The following is a 21,501-nucleotide window of genomic DNA, read 5'->3' as shown; positions in this document are numbered from 1 at the left end:
TTTTTTCTGATCTGACTGACAAACAATTTAAAAGAATAACAGGGACCCGAATAACATTTAATTAAAAACAACCAAACAAAACAAAAGAAAAAATACCAAAATGGACCGTGCCCTCACCTCAATATCCGCCCTCGCCAAGCTGATAGAACCCCGGCACCCAAGGTGGATATCGGTGTGTGATTTGAAGTAACTCAATGTTCCGTTTCGGAGTGACACCCAGCGGTCCTGCCACCCATGAATGTAGTTGGTCCACTTGCTTAGTTTCTCTTCGAGCTCGGGCACTGTCTCTGCTTCATCACTGTCAAACTCATCCCGGTCATCGTCCTCCTCGCTCAACAAAATGGCAGCATCATCTGACATTTTCCGCTCTAAAATGAGCCTCCCTGATTCATGCATTGACTTTGACTTCGTGTCAGCAGGTTTATTGGAAGGAAAGAAGAAGTTTGAATGGAAACCGTTGCGAAAGTAACACAGATGAGTCGACGATATCCAAAAGAAAATGCATGTGACTCGACTGTGAGTTCATTTGTATTCATTTATTTATTTATTTTACTTCGTGTTCGGATACGTTTGGTAGAGATACCTCTTGAAGCATTTAAAAGTAGTTGCAGGTGGATGGGCCCTTATTTTACACACAGGGCTTGGAGTCTCCAGATTCAACTCAGCCAGTGGAGGACGATAGCAACTAGCAGTAGTGTCCCCGCTTCTAATTCTTATCATAACAAAATGGAGATTGACGAACCAGTGGACCATGGGCACGATGGTTTAATGCTACTCTTTACTCTGAGCTGAGCGTTACAAGGGCTTGTTATAAAAAAATGTTATAAAAAACCAGACTCGAAACAAGTCCGACCTCTTCGTTGTTAAATACTTCAAACCAGCCATCAGTGCTGCAACAAGTATGACAACTAAATAAATATCCGAAATCAATTTTTTTCTGCACTACGAATTTTCCACTGTTGTTTAATGCTTTTCAATGGGAATTGTTTCTTCTTAATCGATTTTTACGAAAATAAAAGCTTTGGGAATCTCCTCCTTTACTCTATATTTTCAGGAGGGCAATTCTAAACTGCGAACCGGCTGCCGGCTGGCCTGCAGTCAGTGCAGAGGGTCGGCAGTAGACTTGTAAACAAGTCGTTCAGTTTCTGTCACAGTTTTCTCCATTGGCGGTCGCATCCATCCATTCATTGAGCGCTTTCATTTCAATTTCATTATTTTTAACATTCAAACTCAAAGGAATTTCTTAGCAAATGAAAGAAAAAAAATCGAAGGAACTTCTGAGGATTATTTGGAAATTCTAAAATATGGACAATTCCAAAACATTTTGATTTGAATATCTCCTGACTATTTAGAAGAACTTGAAACAAGACTAGTTTGAGGCTAGGAACGAAGCATGCTATTGCTAGCTAGCTGGCTACATCGTAGCGCTAGCTAATCGACTCGATGTAGGTTGCGCCTTCCTAGCTGCCCGAAACTTTCTCGAAAGTTGGATAATGTTGCTTTAAAATTTACGGCGCCCGAATCTCTGTGTGCTTGGCATTACGTACCGTCGCACCCACTTGATTTGATAGTTACCGGATGGGTCCATTCTCTATACTATGTAAGTTTTATTACTATTTTACCAAACTGTACCATGCTAACTTTGTTAGCATGGTTAGCATGGTTAGCAACAACATCCATGTGACAAGGGGGGAGGGATTGGGGGGGGGGGGGGGGGGGGGTTGGAGGGTGCCGGTGGGGGACACACTATCAAAATGTCCCCCCCCCAGCTTTTTGCCCACTCTTCTTTCATGAAGCCCAAGACAGTATAAAAGACCAAACCCTGTGTCCTATGGGCGGCCAAAAGGGCCAAAACTAGCCTAAATATCTTAAACAAAAGACAAACTGCAACAACTAACTCTATTTTCGGGAAACTAACTCTATTTTCGAAAAACTATCTTTATTTTCGGGAAACTAACTTGATTTTCGAGAAACTAACTCTATTCTCGAGAAACTATAACTCTATTTTCGGGAAACTTACTCTATTTTCGAGAAACTAACTCTATTTTTGAGTAACCAACTCTATTTTGCAAAATTATTGGCTATGTCGCAATTCTTTGCAAAGAAATTATTTTTAAAAAAATATTTGCAATGGCTCTTCGGGGCCACCGTACTATTTTCGGGAAACTAACTCTATTTTCGGGAAACTAACTCTATTTTCGGGGAACTAACTCTATTTTCGGGACACTAACACTATTTTCGGGGAACTACGACGAAGACGATCATCGTAATCACTTTCACCACCAGCAGTCACAGCAGTAGTGTCGATAGTTTGCTTCGCTAATATCAGATTGTTTGAGAAATCTTCATTTAAATCACAAAGATATTCCCGATACTGTGGAATATCCCTGCAGAAATTATCAAGCCTGTACTGAATATTATGTGAACATTATCGCCATTTTCAATAGCTGTGTATCCTCTCCTGTTTTTAACGTATTATGGCTTTTTCTTTGAATTGGAAAAATAAATAAAAGTAATGATACCATTCAACTGTTGCCCTAATTACCTTCATTTGTTCAAAAGAAGTATGCAAACATCTATTAAAACTTGATGGACAATGAAATTTTAACACCACACACCGATCTTCGATGACTTTAACTGGTCCCATTTGTTCTGAGTTTTTCCTGTTTTCAAGGTAAACTAGAAAGTATGGTTTCCCGGTGAAGCCATACGTTGAAGAAACATCTGCAGTGACTACAAGTGTTCTTTGAGACTCTGTGTAAGTGTATGACTCTATAGCCGTTGTCTTCAATTTATTCACAATATTTTTTGTGACATTTTTAAGTAACCATGTAATTTGCAAAAAAAAAAAATATATAAAAAAATAAATAAAAAGTGTGAATAATTATTGGCTTTCAAATCTGATTTTTATTAATTTGTTTGTACTTTTTTTCTTCTTAACATCTATAATAAAGCATATCAATAAACAGGGATAATTTAGTCACAAGCCGATGTTTAAATTTTAATATTCCTAATAATATTGCTATGAGGGTGAAAATAAATTCTCTAGAAAATTATAGGCACAATTATGGCTTCTTAAACCTCTGTATTTTTTTCCATTTGATCATCATGAATTGTGAATTGAAATAGTGTTTAATGAAACTTATCCAGTGCGCAAATTTGTTTACATATGGCCTAGTATGACACATTGTTGTACCTTGTAGAAATGCTTAAAATACAAAACTTTGCATTTGGGCAATTCCACCAAAAAGTGTCCTCGGTCCAAAAAATTCAAGTCAAATTTGTGGAATTAAATTTAAAGTAGCAGGAAAGAGTGATACCTAGTGATTTCAAATCTGTGTTTGTTTCATTTTTTTTTCTTGGTTTCCATGTTTTTCATCGTTTATTAAAAAAGTTTTTTTTTTTGCCAAATTTTTCGGAAATGTTTGGCACAATTGTCTATTATGCCCTCCTGGTTACATTTTAGATGATATTTTAATTATTCTTAGCTTAAAACAAATAACTGGGGGTAAGTAGTCACAATTTCAAAGAAACTTCATTGTAAATTTATTCACAGGGTGCTGCCACTCGTTTTAATTAGCCCTTAATTACCAATTATGAAATGTAATGTCCATGACATTGCATGGTGTTCAGTTATATATTCTAAAGCCAGTAAGAGATATTTTCATGAGACTTCATATGCAAAGCTAGTTTTTAGGGGCTAATCCTATAATGCAAGAAAATTAATACAAAATTAATTTCAATTGTGCTAACGAGCGTCATGGACATTACATTTAGCGTCATAGACATTACATGTCACATGACACTTACCTTTTCGAAGGTAAATGCTACAATTTATCAATTGGACCTAAATTGTAGGTAAACCTGGATTAGTCAAAGAGAACACTTGTCATAGACCTCATCAGAAATTTGTTTCAAGCTCATGTTAAGCAGCGCGTTTAGTGGCATCATCGTGCACAGATTCTACAAACTGACAGCCCAAATCCGAGATTTTCAGGTGAGTTTCTCATGGAACTGATCTTTCCTAAAAACATTCAAGTGACATTGTACATACTGAAATATATGTGAACTGTTAGTGAGACATGTTTAAATGAATATAGGACATTTAAACACACTTTATCATCAAAAAAGACTTCTCAAGGCCTAGGCGTAATGCAGATTTGTACACATCTACGGATAGCTTGGATACAAAGACGTCATACATGGAGTAATTTTTTCATTTGACATAATTTCAGAATGGCTAAGACTTGAGTTAAGAGGCAGAAAAAGTATAGAGAGAAAACAAGACAAAATCTGGAAACATGGTTGTGATAAGCAAAGCCCCATGCAGCCAATCTTTCCCTCATTTGTTGTTCTCTGTTCTTGTTTTGTATGTCAATCTAGGTGGAATAGTAGAGGAAGACCTCAATGACCGTCTCATACTTGGAAAACCAAGGATGCAGCTACGTTTGGCCTGTTCCTCCCAAGAAGTCATCCCAACTCAGTTTAACTGATCTTCTGTGAATTGTTCACCCAGTCTTGAACATAGCAGTATCCAGATCAACTTTGAAAATTATAGAAACCTTTAATGTTTAATTTCCATTCACTGTCGTCACAAAATGTTGACGCAAGATGTTCAGCATATTACTCAAGATGAACAGTCACCTTGTGAGAAACACTTAAAAAGGAATTATGTGAAAGATAATTAGAAAAGAAAGGTTACTTCATGTATACCTACATCTCTGGTCTATCATAACTACTCCAAGGCAAAGGCAAGCCTGGTGAGATGTTGACGGAAAGTGCAAAACGGGGACTTACCGAGGGGCGGGGTTTAAGTGAGATTCTGGGTGAGTTTTGGTTCTTAAAAATGTTTGGAAGAGGTTAAATATTAAGATAGGGACATTCATTATAGTTTAAAACACATATTAACAGCAAGGCAGCACATGAGTTTACAAATTCAGGGTAAAAGCATGATGCATCATTTTACAAGTTTGACGTAATGTCCCTGACGCTAAAAATAACCCAAAATGTAATGTCCATGACGCTCTATTAAGACGTGTAACAAGAAAGTTGACAGGTTTTCTTAAAAACATTATCACAGTTCATGTTAACTACTTCCCTGTTTGGAAAAAAAAAAGGTATTCTAAAAGATTTGAACTTTAACTTCACAGAGTTTTGGCATTGAGTGTGTTGTACCCAAAACCCACTTCCGTTTTTCGTAATGTCCATGACGCTCGTTAGCAATGCTCTGACTCCTTAATTAATTCGAACTTTTCCAAATACATAGTATCATTTGACTTACTAGGACACAAGATACTAGTATCAAACACAAAACTATAAATCAAAGCCACTTGGTGTGTTTAACTGACCAACAAAGTTCTTAAAATGTCTCAAAACGTAATGTCCATGACGTGGAATTGCCCATTTACAAGTGCAACTGCAGTGGAGCCTTTCGTGTTTCTAAGTTTTGGTCAAGAGACTAGAGGAGACTCTTTGCTTGGCAAGTCAAACCACAAACATTTTATCTCGGGACTGTTTACATCGCCAAAGGGAGGTCACAGATTTGCCATGATTTTAGGGACACCTTCCTACGAAATATAGTCTTACTACCCCGCTTCGAATTACGACTACATGTACGTGGGCGTCCATTGACTAGAATGGCAACAATATGTATACTATGTACGTACAGGAGACGGGACATGCGGCCGAGTAACAATCACAACTGTACATACGCCACCAACGTTGAGTTTTATTTAGTCTTTAGTTTCCTGAAAATAGAGTTAGTTTCCCGAAAAAAAAGTAGGGTGGCCCTGAAGGGCCATCGCAAATATTTTTTCGAAACTCTTTGCAAAGATATTTTGAAACATCTTCAATATTTGCAAAATAGAGTTCATTTCCCGAAAATAAAGTTAGTTTCCCGAAAACAGAGTTAGTTTCCCGAAATAGAGTTAGTTTCTCGAAAATAGAGTTAGTTTCTCGAGAATAGAGTTAGTTTCCCGAAAATAGAGTTAGTTTTCCAAAAGTAGAGTTAGTTTCTCGAAAATATAGATAGTTTCCCAAAAGTAGAGTTAGTTTTTCGAGAATAGAGTTAGTTTCCCGAAAATATAGTTAGTTTCCCGAAAATATAGATAGTTGTTGCAGTTTGTCTTTTGCTTAAGATATTTACTAGTTTTGGCCCTTTTGGCCGCCCATAGTGTCCCGCCATGCCCACAGCCATAGTTCAATTCAAGTTGCGATAACGTATAAACTCCTCGTCAGGAGGAGGATTATGTTATCGCAACGGGTACCGGTCTCCCAAGTCAACTCGCTTCCAAGTCAACTCGGTCCAAAGTCAACTCGCTTCCAAGTCAACTCGCTCCCAAGTCAACCCACTCCCAAGTCAACTCGGTCCAAAGTCAACTCGCTCCCGAGTCAACTCGGTCCAAAGTCAACTCTCGGTCCCAAGGCAACTCGGTCCCAAGTCAACTCTCGGTCCCAAGTCAACTCTCGGTCCCAAGTCAACTCGGTCCCAAGTCGACTCGGTCTCAAGTCAACTCGGTCCTTTGACCAACCTTAATTAATGTTTTTAAAATTATTTTATTGGTACTGTTTCGTGTTAGTTAACTTGATATTAAATGTTTGTGTGAGAATTTACTTACTTATTGTTTTCAACCAACCTTAATTTTCTTAAATTTTATTATTTTATTGGTAGGCCAAGTTTTTGTTTTTTTTCTCATTATTACGTGTAAAAAGAAGTTAGCTGGAAGTTTTGCTTTGTGTTTTAGAGGAAATTGTTGATAAAGTATCATCTGTTCTTCAAGAAATCAAAGAGGATTCAATTGTTAACGTTTGTCAATTAATGTTAATTGTTGAGAGCCATACAAAAAACAATACTCTGGTTGAAAGCAAAGAAACATTTGAACTCATTGTTTTTTAGTTGAAATTCATCAGCTTGTCAACACAATCAATTGATCAATATTCAAAAGTGAAACAAACACATGTCATGTTGAATAAAAAACAAGCCATTTGGCTGTCTTTGCCTGCAAGCTGGCCATGGGGTTAAGAGCCATAGCCTGTGTCATTATATCCCATTTCCCCAAGGACCTCTTGTCCAATTTGATTTTGAAGTGGAGAACGTATTGGCTATAAAAAAAAAAAGGGTTCCGGGAGCCTGTTCCACCAGTTCTTGCAGGATCGTCTTTAATAGCAAGTCCCGATGATCGTAATGTGCCCATGCATATACCACTTCAGTTTACGTTTTTTTACAGTGGTCAGGAGATCTTCGTAGGGTTCAATGACTTGCCTGATTCTGGTCCGTACCTCCTCGTTGGAGATATGGTCTTTGTAGGAAATGCAAAGAATCTTCCTGTAGCATCTCATTTCTGTGGCCTGTATTCTCTTCTCTAGCTATCGGCTCTTAGAGTCCAGGTCTCACAGGCATAGAGGATGACGGAGATAACCAATGAGCGCATCACTCAGATTTTTGAGCTGAAGTTGATGTTTGTGTCATTCCAGATGGGCTTCAGTTTAGTCAGCGCTGCTGTTGTCTGCGCTATCCTGGAGCATATTTCTGGTTTAAACCCTTGATCACTAACAACAGCTCCCAGGTACTTGAAAGATTTGACAGTGTCAAGCTTCCTGCCGTTGACTGCGTTGTCAGTGGTGATATCATTGATACTGTTGGTCATGAGTTTGGTCTTCTCTCCACTGATTTCCTTGCCATAGGATGAGGATGTTTTGTCAAGGCTTTCCACTAGTTTGGCAAGCTCCTGTTCTTTTCCAGCTAGGCCATTGATATCGTCAGCAAAGTGCAAAAAAATGTACAGTTTAAGGATCACATATTTACCATACTCGTGACTCTGAAATTTCTGTAGATGATTCTAACAATTATGTTTGCTTTTTTTGCTTTTTTTTTGCTTTTTTTTTGGTGGTGGTGGTGAGCTTTGAAAAATCTCACCCAAAGCTGGCCTCTGGACTTGGCATCTCTGTTATAGGGTTATTGTGACCAAGGTGCATCACATGACACTTCTTAAGGTTAAACGGCATCTGCCACTCTTCAAACCATTGATTGAGCTTGTGAAGATCTTCTTGCACTCTATATTTATAAGCATCTTCTTCTGACTTAACTAAAACAGTGCCTATGTACATGTAGCTTTGTGTCATCGAGAACTTGCACAGGTTGCATACAGTGCCATCCTCAATGTCATTGACAAAAAAGATTGGATCGAGGACTGAGCCCTGAGGTACACCACTCACAACTGCTTGCCTTTCTGATTTGCAACTTACCACTTCCCTCTGTTTTCAACACGTCAGCCACTCCTCAATCCATAGATCTGTTTTCGGAGTGAATAATTTGACTGCCTTGAGCAAGACTACTTAATAATACCATAATATAACGATACCCCTCCCCATCTTTCAAGACAGATTGACGCCCATGACTACATTTGTACATTGTATATTGTAACTGCAAGTTACAGGTAAAAGTAACATCTAACTCATACAATTTTCAGCATCATGACATCAGACCAATATAATAACCAGATATTTTCTCTTTAAAAACTTTCCAAAAAGGAATCACCATGAACTGTCAGTCAGCTACTCTGGAAGTGGGCAGGAGGATGAAATGGCAATTTGGCCAAGATGAAGAAATGGCAAATGAAATTGATGATGAAGGATCGGGATGGGCTGAGCGATTTGATGATGGGGAAGTTTGGACTGATGCCAGTCGCTCTGTCTTCCAAACTGAAGATGAAGAGGCGAATAGAAATTCAGATGGTAGGCAAGAGTATATTAATTATAATAAAAGCTTTTCAAAATTAAAAATTATGAACATTTATATAGTAACCATAGTAACACCTGCATTATTTTTTTTTTTCCAAAACTTTGTGAATAATCTGTTTGATGGGCATGGGTTGTGTGTACGCGCACGCGCTAAGAAATAGAATATGCGCTGTTACTAATAGCTATGAATTGCATTCCGCGTGATAATCTTGCACGCGTGACACGTGGAAGCCAGTCGGTTATAAACAGCTCCAGCTGGTCATTATCAACCGTTTAAACACCCCCACGTGAGGCGCTCTCCACCAATAGGAGTAGAGAAACTGTCTGGGGTATTTATGAATGGGTGTTTAAGAACTCGTATCCACTCTTTTATTTCCTTAATAATAAGATCTGGACCTCACTCTGTTAAACCAATCCCTGATGCCAATAAGTTAAAAACACTCCTTTAAAAAATGAAATTTAAACTGTAGAAGATTGCATGCATGAGGGTCTGCACCTTTATAGTCCAGTGGCGGTGGTTTATGCAGTAAAAACAAGATTATTGTACTACACTGTAATGTATGCATGAAATGCAATTGAAATACGTGGATTGAAGAATATACTTTGTTTGGATGTTTGTGCTTTTAGTCTCCTGTGACCAGACTAGCAGCAATATGTCTCGGATAGCCCTGAATGACAACAAAGCTGGTATGGATGGACTCAATAAGGAGAAGATCAATAAGATAATCATAGAAACTTCCAAGGGATCAAGGTGAGGAATTAAGAAAAAGTGATTAGAGATTAAAGGTTATTCCATGAGAGAAAAAACATCATTACTGAAACAATATTTTGCACAATAAATGGAAACAATTGTCTGTCTACACATTAGATTCTATGAAAATGAGCGAAAGAAAGAGGCCCAGGTCAACCAAAGAATAGAACGCATGAAGCAGCAGCTAGATGGCATCTCTGAACAACAAAAATCAATTGCACTTGCACAGGTAAATGTAATTAAAGGAACATGTAGCCTTGGATCGGACTGGTTGGTCTTTGAAAATTGTTTTAAATCATTTGTATGAAATGCATATAGTTAGAGAGATATTTTAAAAGTAGAATACAATGATCCACACAAGTATCACTCAAAATTGGACGCGGTTTTCCTTTTACCTAGTCGACTAACACGGTTGGCCATTTATGGGAGTCAAATTTTTGACTCTCATAAATGGCCGACCATGTTAGTTGGTAAAGTTAAAGGAAAACCACACAAGTTCGCGGCAAATTTGCGTGGATCATTGTATTCTGCTTTTAAAACATCTATCTAACCCTGCATTTTATAACAAACGATTACAAACACTTTTTAAAGACCAACTCTACCGATCCAAGGTAACATGTTCCTTTAAGCATGATCAAACAGTAGTTGGACATGTTGGAAGACATTATGCAGGGGTGACATCTAAGGTGTTGGTCACCAATGAGGTTTAGATGAGACTCAAGCCGTGTCCAAATTGGCATCTACAGCTGCGGCTACGGCTGTTGCTAAGGGTGTTGCTAAGGACGTCCTATACCTCGACCCATAATATGCCCTCATAATATTCTTGCATGACGTCATAATTCTTACCCAAAATGAGGCTATAGGCGCACGTCCGCCTCCACTTGCAGTTGAGCCTCATTTTGGTTTAGAATTGTGATGTAACTCATGCATTCTAAGAGAGGCGTGTGAAGCGGAAACCTAGCTGTAGACGCCAATTGGGACCCAGCCTCATTTTGTAAGGGGAACTGAGTGGCCAGTAGTTTGGTACCCTTCTCAATGTATTGATTTGGTTTTGTCGTGGGTGCTAATGCCCATTCCACACCCCTGGATCAAGATGTACCTCTGGTTACAGTCTTCACTCTAGACTTCTTTTATAGACGAACCCATTTGTTACTTAAATAATGGCACTTAAAAAAACATGTTGTATTTAAAGACACTGGACACTATTGTATTTAAAGACGCTGGACACTATTGTATTTAAAGACGCTGGACACTATTGTTCAATATCAAAGACCAGTCTTCTCACTTGGTGTATCTCAACATATGCATAAAATAATAAATCCGTAAAAATTTGAGCTCAATTGGTCGTCGAAGTTGCGAGATAATAATGAAAGAAAAAACACCCTTGTCACACGAAGTTGTGTGCTTTCAGATGCTTAATTTCAGGACCTCAAAATCTAATTATGATCGAGGTCTCAAAATCAAATTCGTGGAAAATTGCTTCTTTCTTGAAAACAATATATAATACGTTACTTCAGAGGGAGCTGTTTCTCACAATGTTTTATCTTATCAACAGCTCCCCATTGCTCGGTACCAAGTAAGGTTTTCTGCTTATAATTATTTTGAGTAACTACCAATAGTGTCTACTGCCTTTGAAGGGAAGGTACACGTTTGGTAATAACTCAAAACAAATATTCACTTAAAAACTTACTTGGTAACGAGTATTGGAGAGCTGTTGATAGTATAAAACATTGTGGGAAACGACGCCCTCATGAAGTAACATAGTTTTTGAAAAAGAGGTAATTTCTCACTAAAATATTAATTTTTATTCCTATCTGAAAGCGCACAAATTTGTCCAACAAGGTTTGTTTTCTTTAATAATTTTTTCGCAACTTCAATGACCAATTGAGCCCGAATTTTCACAGGCTTGTTATTTTATGCTTACACCAAGTGAGAACACTGGTCTTTGGCAACCACCAAACGTGTACAGTGCCTTTAAATCAAATGAAAAAGATGGATTGCATCAAAAATGCAGCTCAGTTGTGTTGGATATATATAGCTAGTATACAAATATTGACTGCTTCAAGTGCTATGGTTAAAACTATGACTCCCTCGGTGATCCCCGGACCGTTCTATTTTCTCTAGCGAGCGAAAATGGAATGCTCCGGGGATCACTGAGGGAGTCATAGTTTTAACCATTGCACGAGTAAAAGCAGTCAATATTTGTTTTATAACACCCCAAGCATTTCTAAATACTGTACATGTACTATTAAGTTACAGACCTGAATGCTACAATCCACGGACGACGCGAATACAGACTGCGAAAACTTTTACTGTGCTGCATGATTTGTCATTTAATCCGAAAATGGTTACAGACTATTAATTTATCATCCTCGTACATGCAACGGACGTCTGGGTACTGCATGCCGTGTGATAGTCTTTGGACTAGCGCACGGCAAACGATGCACTATCACACGGCCGTCGTCTAGTAAAACTAAGACATATCATGTGACGCACTCTAAACCAACGAGCAGGCAGAATACTGGTAAGGGGTGTTATAAAAAGTACTATCAGAGGTTTGTAAGGAGGTTTGTAAGGAGGTAGACTGATGACATACATAGTTACTACCAAAAACAAGCAATTAAAGATTTATAAGGCAAAGGGACAAAAATTCTTCAAAAATGCTGAGTGATTATAAAGAGGTTTTTTTGTACATGTTAGCTGGCTTTTGATGCTGGAGTTGGAGAGTTTTGATGAGACGCCCTTCGGGTGTGAAAAGCGACTAAATTGTTATGTCCTTAAGTGATAAACAATATGTGTGCCAGTTTGTGAAACAAAAATTAAACGGCAAAACAGACAAATTCTGTATTCACAAGTGACGCATTCAACTACTGTAGATACTACAAAATTGCATGAGGTCAGCAAACAAGCCACACAACAGGTTTGTTACAGTTTATTTAACTTTGAGCAAAGTGGATGGGCTGCGCATTGTGGAAATGAAATTTTAACTTTATCAGCAAATGTTGCAATGCCTTATTTTATGATTAAAATTACGAAACTCTTGAAGCTTTGAAATATTGGTCATTGACTAATATTGTATTGTTTTTACTTTGTACAAATTTAAATGCAAAAGGCGGTTTTGTATACAATGTCAGTTTGTGGCGTCACAGTGAGGATAAAACTTTAAAGTCACCTGGAAATAGAATTTTTGTTCTTTCAAACATATGAGTTTATGCATACAATTTTTTTTAGTAATTGTTTGTCACGATTTATATGTTTAAAAAATATATAAAGTTGTTTGGGGGGGCTGACTCCGCCTACCCCTTTTGTGACGTCAATCGAGGCAGACTTTGCCTGCAATGCGTATAGTAAACACACGTGCAAAGTACATGTACGTCCAAGTCATGAGTTGGTACGTTTCAAAATGTGTTTTTCTGCATTCAGCAGCAATACATGTACACCTGGTCGGCATTGCCGGAAAAAAACAAAAAAAAAACTTTTTTTGAAACGTACAAACTCACGACTTGGTCCGTATGTACTTTGCAATTGAGTTTACTCTACGCGATTGACGTCACGAACAGCTCCCTCTCGGGTCGGGGTCTACTCTTAAATTTAACATAACATAAGAACTGATTTTTTAAACCTTAGTTAACTGTTTATTCACATTCCACTCATCAAAACACATATATTAGTGGCAAAAGCTTTATTTTGAAAAAATACCACTTCCAGGTGACTTTGAAGTTCTCAGTAATTTTGGAAGAAAATTAACAACAATTGATTTCCTTATTTCTGAGGTGGATATGATGGTTGCCGAGTTGGAATCTTCCAGGAGTTTCAATCGCAGTATTATTCACTTGGATATGGATGCCTTCTATGCTGCTGTAGAGATGAGAGATAAGCCAAGCCTGAAGAATAAACCCATGGCCGTGGGTAGTATGAGTATGCTGGTAGGTAACTTTGAGTATCCCTCAACCATAACCTAGGACTTGTACAGTAGACAATTAATTACTCAATGCTGTCAGTGATTTGAGGATGTTACATGGGGAAAATTAAAGCCTGAACCGTAATTGGACCATCTTATTTCTCATTTGTGTGTCCTTACAGTGCACCTCCAACTATCACGCCCGACGCTATGGAGTCCGAGCAGCCATGCCTGGCTTCATCGCAAAGAAACTATGTCCTGAACTTATCATCACCCCCACAAACTTTGACAAGTACCGAGCTGTCAGCAAGCAGGTTCGAGAAATCCTGGGCATTTATGATCCGTACTTCTGCCCAGTAAGTCTTGATGAGGCCTACTTTGATTTGACAGACCATTTGGAGAAAAGGAAAGTTATGTCTGAGGATGAGAGGACGTTTGAGTATGGTGATTGGAATACCGTTGTAAAAGGGTTTGATAACGATGGCATTGTAGAGGGAGTGCATGTTAAGAAAGATGACAGAGGACATGAGAAATCTGATAGCACTAGACAAGACACCAGGAATGGTACAGAGTTGGCTAGTGACAACGATCATGTTGCAAAGGAAACCCCTCCCCTCTCCACCCTCAAATCAAATTTGGATTTTCCTGAAAAAACATTATCCCAAACAAAGCTTATGATGAGCAACAAGGGCACCAGGGATGACATGGACATAAAGTCTTCTTTCAAAGATGATAACCACTCGGGAACATCTCACCTTTTCTCACCTGAGGTGGCCCTTGATAACCGTGACCACTCCACAGCAATGTTATCCAAATGTACTGTTCATGAGGACATTCTTAAAGAAATGAGGTCAATCTCATCAAAACCAAGGAGATGTAGGACCTTTGGTTTGACAGTTGAAGAGGTTGTAGAAGAGATTCGATTTCGCATTGAACAGGAAACACAACTTACTGCTAGTGCAGGTAAGCAACTTATAAGTTGGTAAATGTGTCTGTCTGTCTGTCTGTCTGTTGGGCTGCTTTGAACAGGAAACACAACTTACTGCTAGTGCAGATGGGTAAAGTTGCTAAACCTGTCTGTCTGTTTGTCTGTTGCGCTGTATTATACTGGATCTCCTCTCTGACCTGTCTAATAATCCTCCTGAAATTTGCACAGGAAAAGATTTTGACCCTTAAAAATAATAAACAAAATCCATTCAGAATCGACCAAGAAAATGAACACTGTAGTTATGGGCAGTAAGTTGCTCCATTACTAGCTGTGGGTTGTTCATATGCATGTACAATAGCAGGAAACCGACGACCAACAGGATTGGGGTGTTTTGATAAATTCATGTACATGTGTACCAAAGACAGACATGCTCTGAAAAAACCAATTTGGGATGTCACTTAACTTAAACAAAAGGAGAACAAGGATAAGTGTTTGATTTTACGTACAATGTGTCTGAAAAGTTTTTCTTAAAAGTCCTTCAATACATGTAGAACACACTTTGGCCCTTCTGAAAATGGAGAATTGGTTTGAAAAAGACTACACTGGGAATAGTATCGCTTTTAATGTACGCGGTTGTTTAATAAACACACTCACCCGCTACATTCCCTTTTCTGAAGAAATCCTCCGAGGATGTGAGGTTCCCCTTGAAACAAAGGAACATTGTGGATAGCAATGTTAAATGTTCCGCTTGGTACAGTACTTTTGTTTGCTGTTGACTTCCTGATTCCACACATGCTTGGCGGCAGACTGTTCCAATGGATAAAGAAATACAGGCCTTTCAAATTGTATCAAGTCTAGATTAATTGTTTTTTTTTTTTCAAATACAGCAGGGCCTACTGTAGAGCCTACTGTATTTGAATGAATGTGAGCCAACTCGGTGGACACTTAGCTACGCAAAATAATGAACGCATAAAACCTTACTTGGTAACGAGTAATGGGGAGAGGTTGATGGTATAAAACATTGTGAGAAACGGCTCCCTCTGAAGTGCATAGTTTTCGAAAGAGTAGTAATTTTCCACAAATTTGATTTTGAGACCTCAAGTTTAGAAGTTGAGGTCTCGAAATCAAGCATCTGAAAGCACACAACTTTGTGTGACAAGGGTGTTTTTTCTTTCATTATTATCTCGCAACTTCGACGACCAGTTTAGCTCAAATTTTCACAGTTTAGTTATTTTATGTATATGTTGAGATACACCAAGTGAGAAGACTGGTCTTTGACAATTACCATTTACCAATAGTGTCCACTGTCTTTAAAGGAACACGTTGCCTTGGATCGGTCGAGTTGGTCTTTGAAAAGCGTTTTGTGACCGTTTGTTATAAAATGCATATGGTTAGAAAGATGATGTACATGTAAAAGTAGAATATAATGATCCACACAAATATGCCTCGAAATTGCATGGTTTTCTTGGTACCTCGTCTAATAACACGGTCGGCCATTTATGGGAGTCAAAATTTTGACTCCCATAAATGGCCGCTGGTGATAGTTCGCGACGTAAAAAGAAAACAGTGCAACTTTGAGTGATACTTGTGTGGATCATTGTATTCTACCTTTAAAACATCTTTCTAACCATATGCATTTTATAACAAACGGTTTCAAACGCTTTTTATATACCAACTCGTCCGATCCAAGGCAACGTGTTCCTTTAATCAACATGTCAATGTTTGCTATCTCAACAAGTAGCATTCATTGTGCACTGAATTTGTTGAGTCTAAATATTTTGCTATGCAAAGAATGCTGTATGAAATCGTTCCATGAGTTGTGTCATTGTTATTGGATCATCATAACTATCTCCTCATAAACATTGTAGTACAGTATCCTATATGCATCCAGTATTATGCTGATAATGATTTACACATGGTTGTAACTGCCCAAAATAAATGTACACATCATAAATTTGTCTGGTATTAGTTTGAGTGGTAAACTACATTTATTCAAACTTGATGAACCATTGTGATTGTTATCCAGGTATTGCACCAAACACCATGCTGGCTAAGATCTGTTCTGACAAGAATAAACCAAATGGTCAGTATCGTATTCTACCCAACAGAGATGCTGTGATGGAGTTTGTACAAGAGTTACCTATTCGTAAGGTACAAATCTTTACAAAATTGTTCTTCTCCAAACCTTACCGTAAGGTTGTGCATTTTGTTATCAATTATATTCCACCAGAACACTGTTAAAACCCATCAACCTTCTAGCAAGTTAATGCCCCCCCCCAAAAAAAAAAATAAAATAAAATAAGTAAAAAAAAAAATATTCACTGCCCTGCGTTAAAATTGGCATGAGGTTGTTCATTTTAAAATATTCATGAGACCAACACATGAACATCTGAACCACTTATTGTGAGCAATATTGTCATTTAGAACACAATAATGTACTACTGTACTAGAAGAAAATTGTCTCCCAATAATGAACCATTCTTTAAATGTGCTACAGGTTTCTGGTATTGGAAAAGTGACTGAGAAGCTGCTCTCATCTCTAGGCATACACACCTGCACAGATCTCTTCCAACAGAGGGCTCTATTGCAACTTCTGTTTTCACCAACATCTTCACAGCACTTCTTGGGTATATCGCTGGGTCTTGGCTCAACAAGAGTTGAAAGGTACAATTCGTTTATAGACAATGGACTCTATTGGTAATTGTCAAAGACCAGTCTTCTCACTTGGTGTATCTCAACTTTTTTTTTTTATGCATAAACTAACAAACCTGTGAAAGCTTGAGCTTGATTGGTCGTTGGAGTTGCGAGATAACTATGAAAGAAAAAATACCCTTGTCACACGAAGTTATGTGCTTTCAGATGCTTGATTTGGAGACCTCAAATTCTAAACTTTAGGTCTCTAAATCAAATTCGTTGAAAATTACTTCTTTCTCAAAAACTACTTCACTTCAGAGGGAGCCGTTTTTCACAATGCTATACGCTATCAACAGGTACCCAAGGTTTTATGCTGATAATTATTTCACCAATAGTGTCCACTGCATTTAAATTTTGTTTCAAAACACTGTGTAAAGGGTAAGCCATTATTTCAATATGATTATACTGTAGCTCTACAAGTATTGTCCTACTTATGGAAGCTTGCTTGACAAGTCCTGTGGAAAAAAAAGTCCTCTATTGTTAAGGAGCCGAACATGAGTTCCAGAGTAGTGTTTTAAAATTGGTAGACCACATTGATGAGAAGTTAATTTGAATCTTTCATAAGCAGTGGGTTCTACCAATAGTTGAAATGGTGTTACATACGCCTCTCTTAATATTTATGCATGAGTACATCACAATTCTAACCTCAAACGAGGCCATAGGCACAGCCAGTGCAAGTGGTGGCAGACGTGTGGCCTCTTGAGTAAGAGTTATGACGTCATGCATGAATATTAAGAGAGACGTATTAGAATAAACATGATTCACGCACCTCGTATCCAATCTAGTAGTAGCACTACTACAATGTATTTTATTTTGAATTTCAATTGAAAATAGAGCTCTTGTCCAATTTCAGAGATGGTGAGCGTAAGAGCATGAGTACAGAGCGTACATTCCGCGAGTTACACCAGCCTGCTGATCTTTACAATAAATGTAATGAGTTATGTCAGGCCCTGGCAGAGGATTTATTAAAGGAAGAGCTGATGGTAAGTTGGAAATAATGGTGCCACTCAAGTACCCTCACACTTAACTCCCTTTGAGTTAAATATAATGATCGGGGTTTTACAATATGCCCCGCAAATGGGTTTTACAAGGTATGTTTTCTAGCCTTTTGTCAAGACCTTCATGGCTTAGAGAGCTTTGTAGAGAAGCGACTAGAGGTGGAGAGACCACACGCGAGGCCTCGGGGTCTTTAACAACTGGGTTGCATGTTTTTTTAATGAATTATTCATAGAGTTTGAAACATACATTATTCTTAACTTGTACGCAAAGTGACGAATGATACCAATCAAAACACAGACTTTCTCTAGTTTTGTAATTTTGTTGTCCTATAGGTTGAGTTAATATTAATGGAAATACTAAAAAGACATAAATTCAAACAACATGGAAGTTTATGGTGAAAAAGGTTTGAAAATACGTTGTTAAATAATATAATAGAATGAAGGATCAATTACTTAGACGTAATTTGGAAAGGGTAGTGTGAATGCAACAGATGAGAATGATCATACCCCAAAACGTTTGATAACCAAGTGCTAGGTGGACGAGTGTTGTTTTCCCAGACGGTAATAATTTGTTTATGTGTGCTGACCCGCTGACACCGTGCATCTTTGGACTTCTGCTTACAATCGAGATTTATAAAGAAAAACACATCTTCTTCTAAGAAAATAGAGGCTCTAAAGAGCCTCTATTCGAAATGACTGATTTGGTGAATTACTTAGTCGTGATTCTATTATTTGAACCAATTAGTTATTATTCTAATTCAGTTTTAAAAATAGTTTTGCGCCTTCCTGTATAAAACCTTTAAATCAATGAATTTCAACATATTTATTCAAGGGAAAGACAGTCACCATCAAACTGAAGACAGTTAAGTTTGAAGTCAAAACCAAGTCATACTCTGTGCCCTCATACATCCAAACAGCGGACTGTATATTCAGAGTGGCTAAGGATCTACTTAAAGCTGAGATCAATGACTGCAAGTCAGAACCACTGCGGCTAAGACTAATGGGTAAGTGATGGTAGTGAAAGTAAGATTTCAGGTCTTGCATGATAGTAAAGTCGACTTATGTCGTTGGTGTAAAGTGTCACTGTTTTATCAGTCGACTTATGTCGTTGGTGTAAAGTGTCACTGTTTTATCAGTCGACTTATGTCGTTGGTGTAAAGTGTCACTGTTTTATCAGTCGACTTATGTCGTTGGTGTAAAGTGTCACTGTTTTATCAGTCGACTTATGTCGTTGGTGTAAAGTGTCACTGTTTTATCAGTCGACTTATGTCGTTGGTGTAAAGTGTCACTGTTTTATCAGTCGACTTATGTCGTTGGTGTAAAGTGTCACAGTTTTATCAGTCGACTTATGTCGTTGGTGTAAAGTGTCACTGTTTTATCAGTCGACTTATGTCGTTGGTGTAAAGTGTCACTGTTTTATCAGTCGACTTATGTCGTTGGTGTAAAGTGTCACTGTTTTATCAGTCGACTTATGTCGCTGGTGTAAAGTGTCGCTGTTTTATCACCAGTGTTTCTTTATTCATTATGCAGCGAAAGCAGTTGCTTCTACAGAAATCAAGTGCCACTTTTTGGTACACATGAAACCTTAAAGAACACAAAAACTTGCATCCATTTGGTTATTTTTGTATAAGGACATTTATCTGCTTCTCAACATGCTCACATTGAGAAGCTTTCTGTAATCAAACAAAACTGTTTAAGTATGGCTCAGAGTTTGTCAATTTGGTGTTGCTGATTTGAGACAATGTGTAAATCCAGGTGCTAAGATCTTAAGATCTTAAGATTAAGATTAACAATTAAGACTGATTCCTTGGCCAACTCGTTTGAAGATTTATCCTAAAACTGAAGTCCATGTATATGATTTTGATGTTGATTTGTTTATTGCATTTCTAAAGGGGTAAGAATTTCCAACCTTCAGGCATGCGGTGCACCATCATCCAACAAACAAGAGAGCATCACAAAATTCTTTAAGAAGCGACAAGAAACAACGACTCCCAAACAGCAACCAGACATGCAGCCAAAGACTGTTGACAATGACCGCCTTGGAACAAATGAGTTATTGAATAAAACTGTTCTTGGAGTCATGTCTGGACAGACACAAACAACAGAATGGAATAACAAATCCCATTTCCCTATAAAGTCAGAGTCGAAACTAACATCATCTGTATCATCAACTGAATCAAAACTTGGTATCACATTTCATGATACGTTTTTGAAACCTTCACATCTAACTGGAAAACAGATTACAAATAATACTGGTGGATCAGGACTATTAAAAATCTCAGGTGAGGAGAACTTATCCCTAGTTGGAGACCAATTGGTTCAGTCATCAGAGTTTATCTGCCCAGTGTGTAGCATCCAACAGTCATGCCCAGACTTGAAAGACTTCAGTGAGCACGTGGATATGTGTCTGAATAGAGATGCAATACAAGACATGCTACGACAGCAAGGTAAACGATAATGCGTTTATTTCAAGTCCAACATTGCGTACATTTTACATGTGGTCATAATATGTGTGTGTTAAGTTAAAGGCCTTATACATGTTTGGTAATAACTCAAAATATATATTAGCATAAAACCTTACTTGGTAACGAGCAACAGAAAGCTGTTGATAGTATAGAACATTAGTTTTTGAGAAAGAGGTAATTTCTCACTAAAATAATAAAAGACTTAAAGCACACTATTTGGTAAGAAGGATTTTTTTACTTTCATCGTTTTCTTGCCACTTCAATGACCAATTGAGCAATTGATACACCAAGTGAGAATACTGGTCGTTGACAATTACTAACTGTGTTCAGTGCCTTATAAATAGTTATTTTATGCATTGGCAAATGTGCTTTATTGTTTTTATAATAACAGCTTCCCAAGACCGTCCGAGTTCAAGTTGTGAGGCACCATCACCAATGAAGGTGAAAAAACTTCAGCATTTTCTAAATAAAACAAATAAAAATTGAATGTTCAGATCATTTTTAGTAATTCTTTAAAGAAAGTTCCTTGATTTACTCTCAATTCTATCCCATTAATATCTGCTCATGTCCAACAGAAGCTCATCAGGACCGAAGTCGGCTGCTAAGAGACGTAAACAGGAGAAAACACAGACCAATACACTGGACAAATTCTTCAGTTGATGGAATAAAATCAATCAAAAAGACACAAAGATGTGTGGGTCTCTATTTTAATTTCAGCCTTCATCAGTAGTTTTCATAATTAATTTGCCCAATTATCTTTACTTTATATGCTTCTTTATCTTATACAAAGTCAATGATTAAGGGAATCAATGTGTGGTGAAGAGGTTTTCAACTAGTGGTTTAATCCCAACGAGGCCTGGTTCTTGATAATTTTACCGAGACGAAGTCAAGGTAAATTATAAAGAACCAGGCCTCGGCGGGTTTAAACCACTAGTTGAAAACCGATTCAACACACTTTGATTCCCATTCATAAATACCTTTTCGGTCAAAAACATCATCACTTTTTTGGTCAAAAAGTAAAATAA

General features: G+C 37.8%; 2 protein-coding genes across 5 annotated transcripts in view; one reads left to right on the top strand and one right to left on the bottom strand.

Moving 5' to 3' along the window:
* LOC117295999 (ceramide transfer protein-like) overlaps positions 1–509 on the bottom strand; it is a 31,659-nt gene extending 31,150 nt beyond the window's left edge. The window contains exon 1 of one of the 2 annotated variants that reach the window (XM_033778832.1): positions 118–509. In XM_033778832.1, coding sequence (XP_033634723.1) covers positions 118–396 — 279 coding nt within the window. In that variant the 5' untranslated portion in view covers positions 397–509. The remainder of the gene's footprint in view (positions 1–117) is intronic. The other variant, XM_033778833.1, reaches the window with a different exon arrangement.
* LOC117295997 (DNA polymerase kappa-like) lies at positions 432–21,343 on the top strand. Of its 3 annotated transcripts, none has more exons than XM_033778831.1 (13): positions 432–516; positions 8,530–8,733; positions 9,367–9,490; positions 9,608–9,719; positions 13,264–13,416; positions 13,574–14,354; positions 16,346–16,470; positions 16,817–16,983; positions 17,867–17,996; positions 18,844–19,015; positions 19,904–20,458; positions 20,868–20,923; positions 21,050–21,343. In XM_033778831.1, exons 2-13 carry the CDS (start codon positions 8,538–8,540, stop codon positions 21,134–21,136), a joined length of 2,658 nt encoding a protein of 885 aa, XP_033634722.1. In that variant the 5' UTR covers positions 432–516; positions 8,530–8,537; the 3' UTR covers positions 21,137–21,343. The 3 variants fall into 3 exon arrangements, with proteins under 3 accessions (XP_033634722.1, XP_033634720.1, XP_033634721.1); XM_033778829.1 differs by lacking the exon at positions 432–516 and adding an exon at positions 620–763; XM_033778830.1 differs by lacking the exon at positions 432–516 and adding an exon at positions 1,381–1,600.
* Positions 21,344–21,501: the final 158 nt, after the last annotated feature.

The sequence above is a fragment of the Asterias rubens genome, chromosome 10 (genome assembly GCF_902459465.1).
Source record: "Asterias rubens chromosome 10, eAstRub1.3, whole genome shotgun sequence".
NCBI classification, from domain to species: domain Eukaryota; kingdom Metazoa; phylum Echinodermata; class Asteroidea; order Forcipulatida; family Asteriidae; genus Asterias; species Asterias rubens.
This window is presented reverse-complemented; position numbering and strand designations above follow the sequence as displayed.

Excerpts from the sequence above, each read along its gene's own strand:
- LOC117295997 (XM_033778829.1), top strand. The coding sequence starts at position 727 with ATGGAGATTGACGAACCAGTGGACCATGGGCACGATG. Across the intron at positions 17,997-18,843 it reads TATTAAAGGAAGAGCTGATG|GGAAAGACAGTCACCATCAA; the intron begins GTAAGTTGGAAA and ends TATTTATTCAAG. Across the intron at positions 19,016-19,903 it reads ACTGCGGCTAAGACTAATGG|GGGTAAGAATTTCCAACCTT; the intron begins GTAAGTGATGGT and ends GCATTTCTAAAG.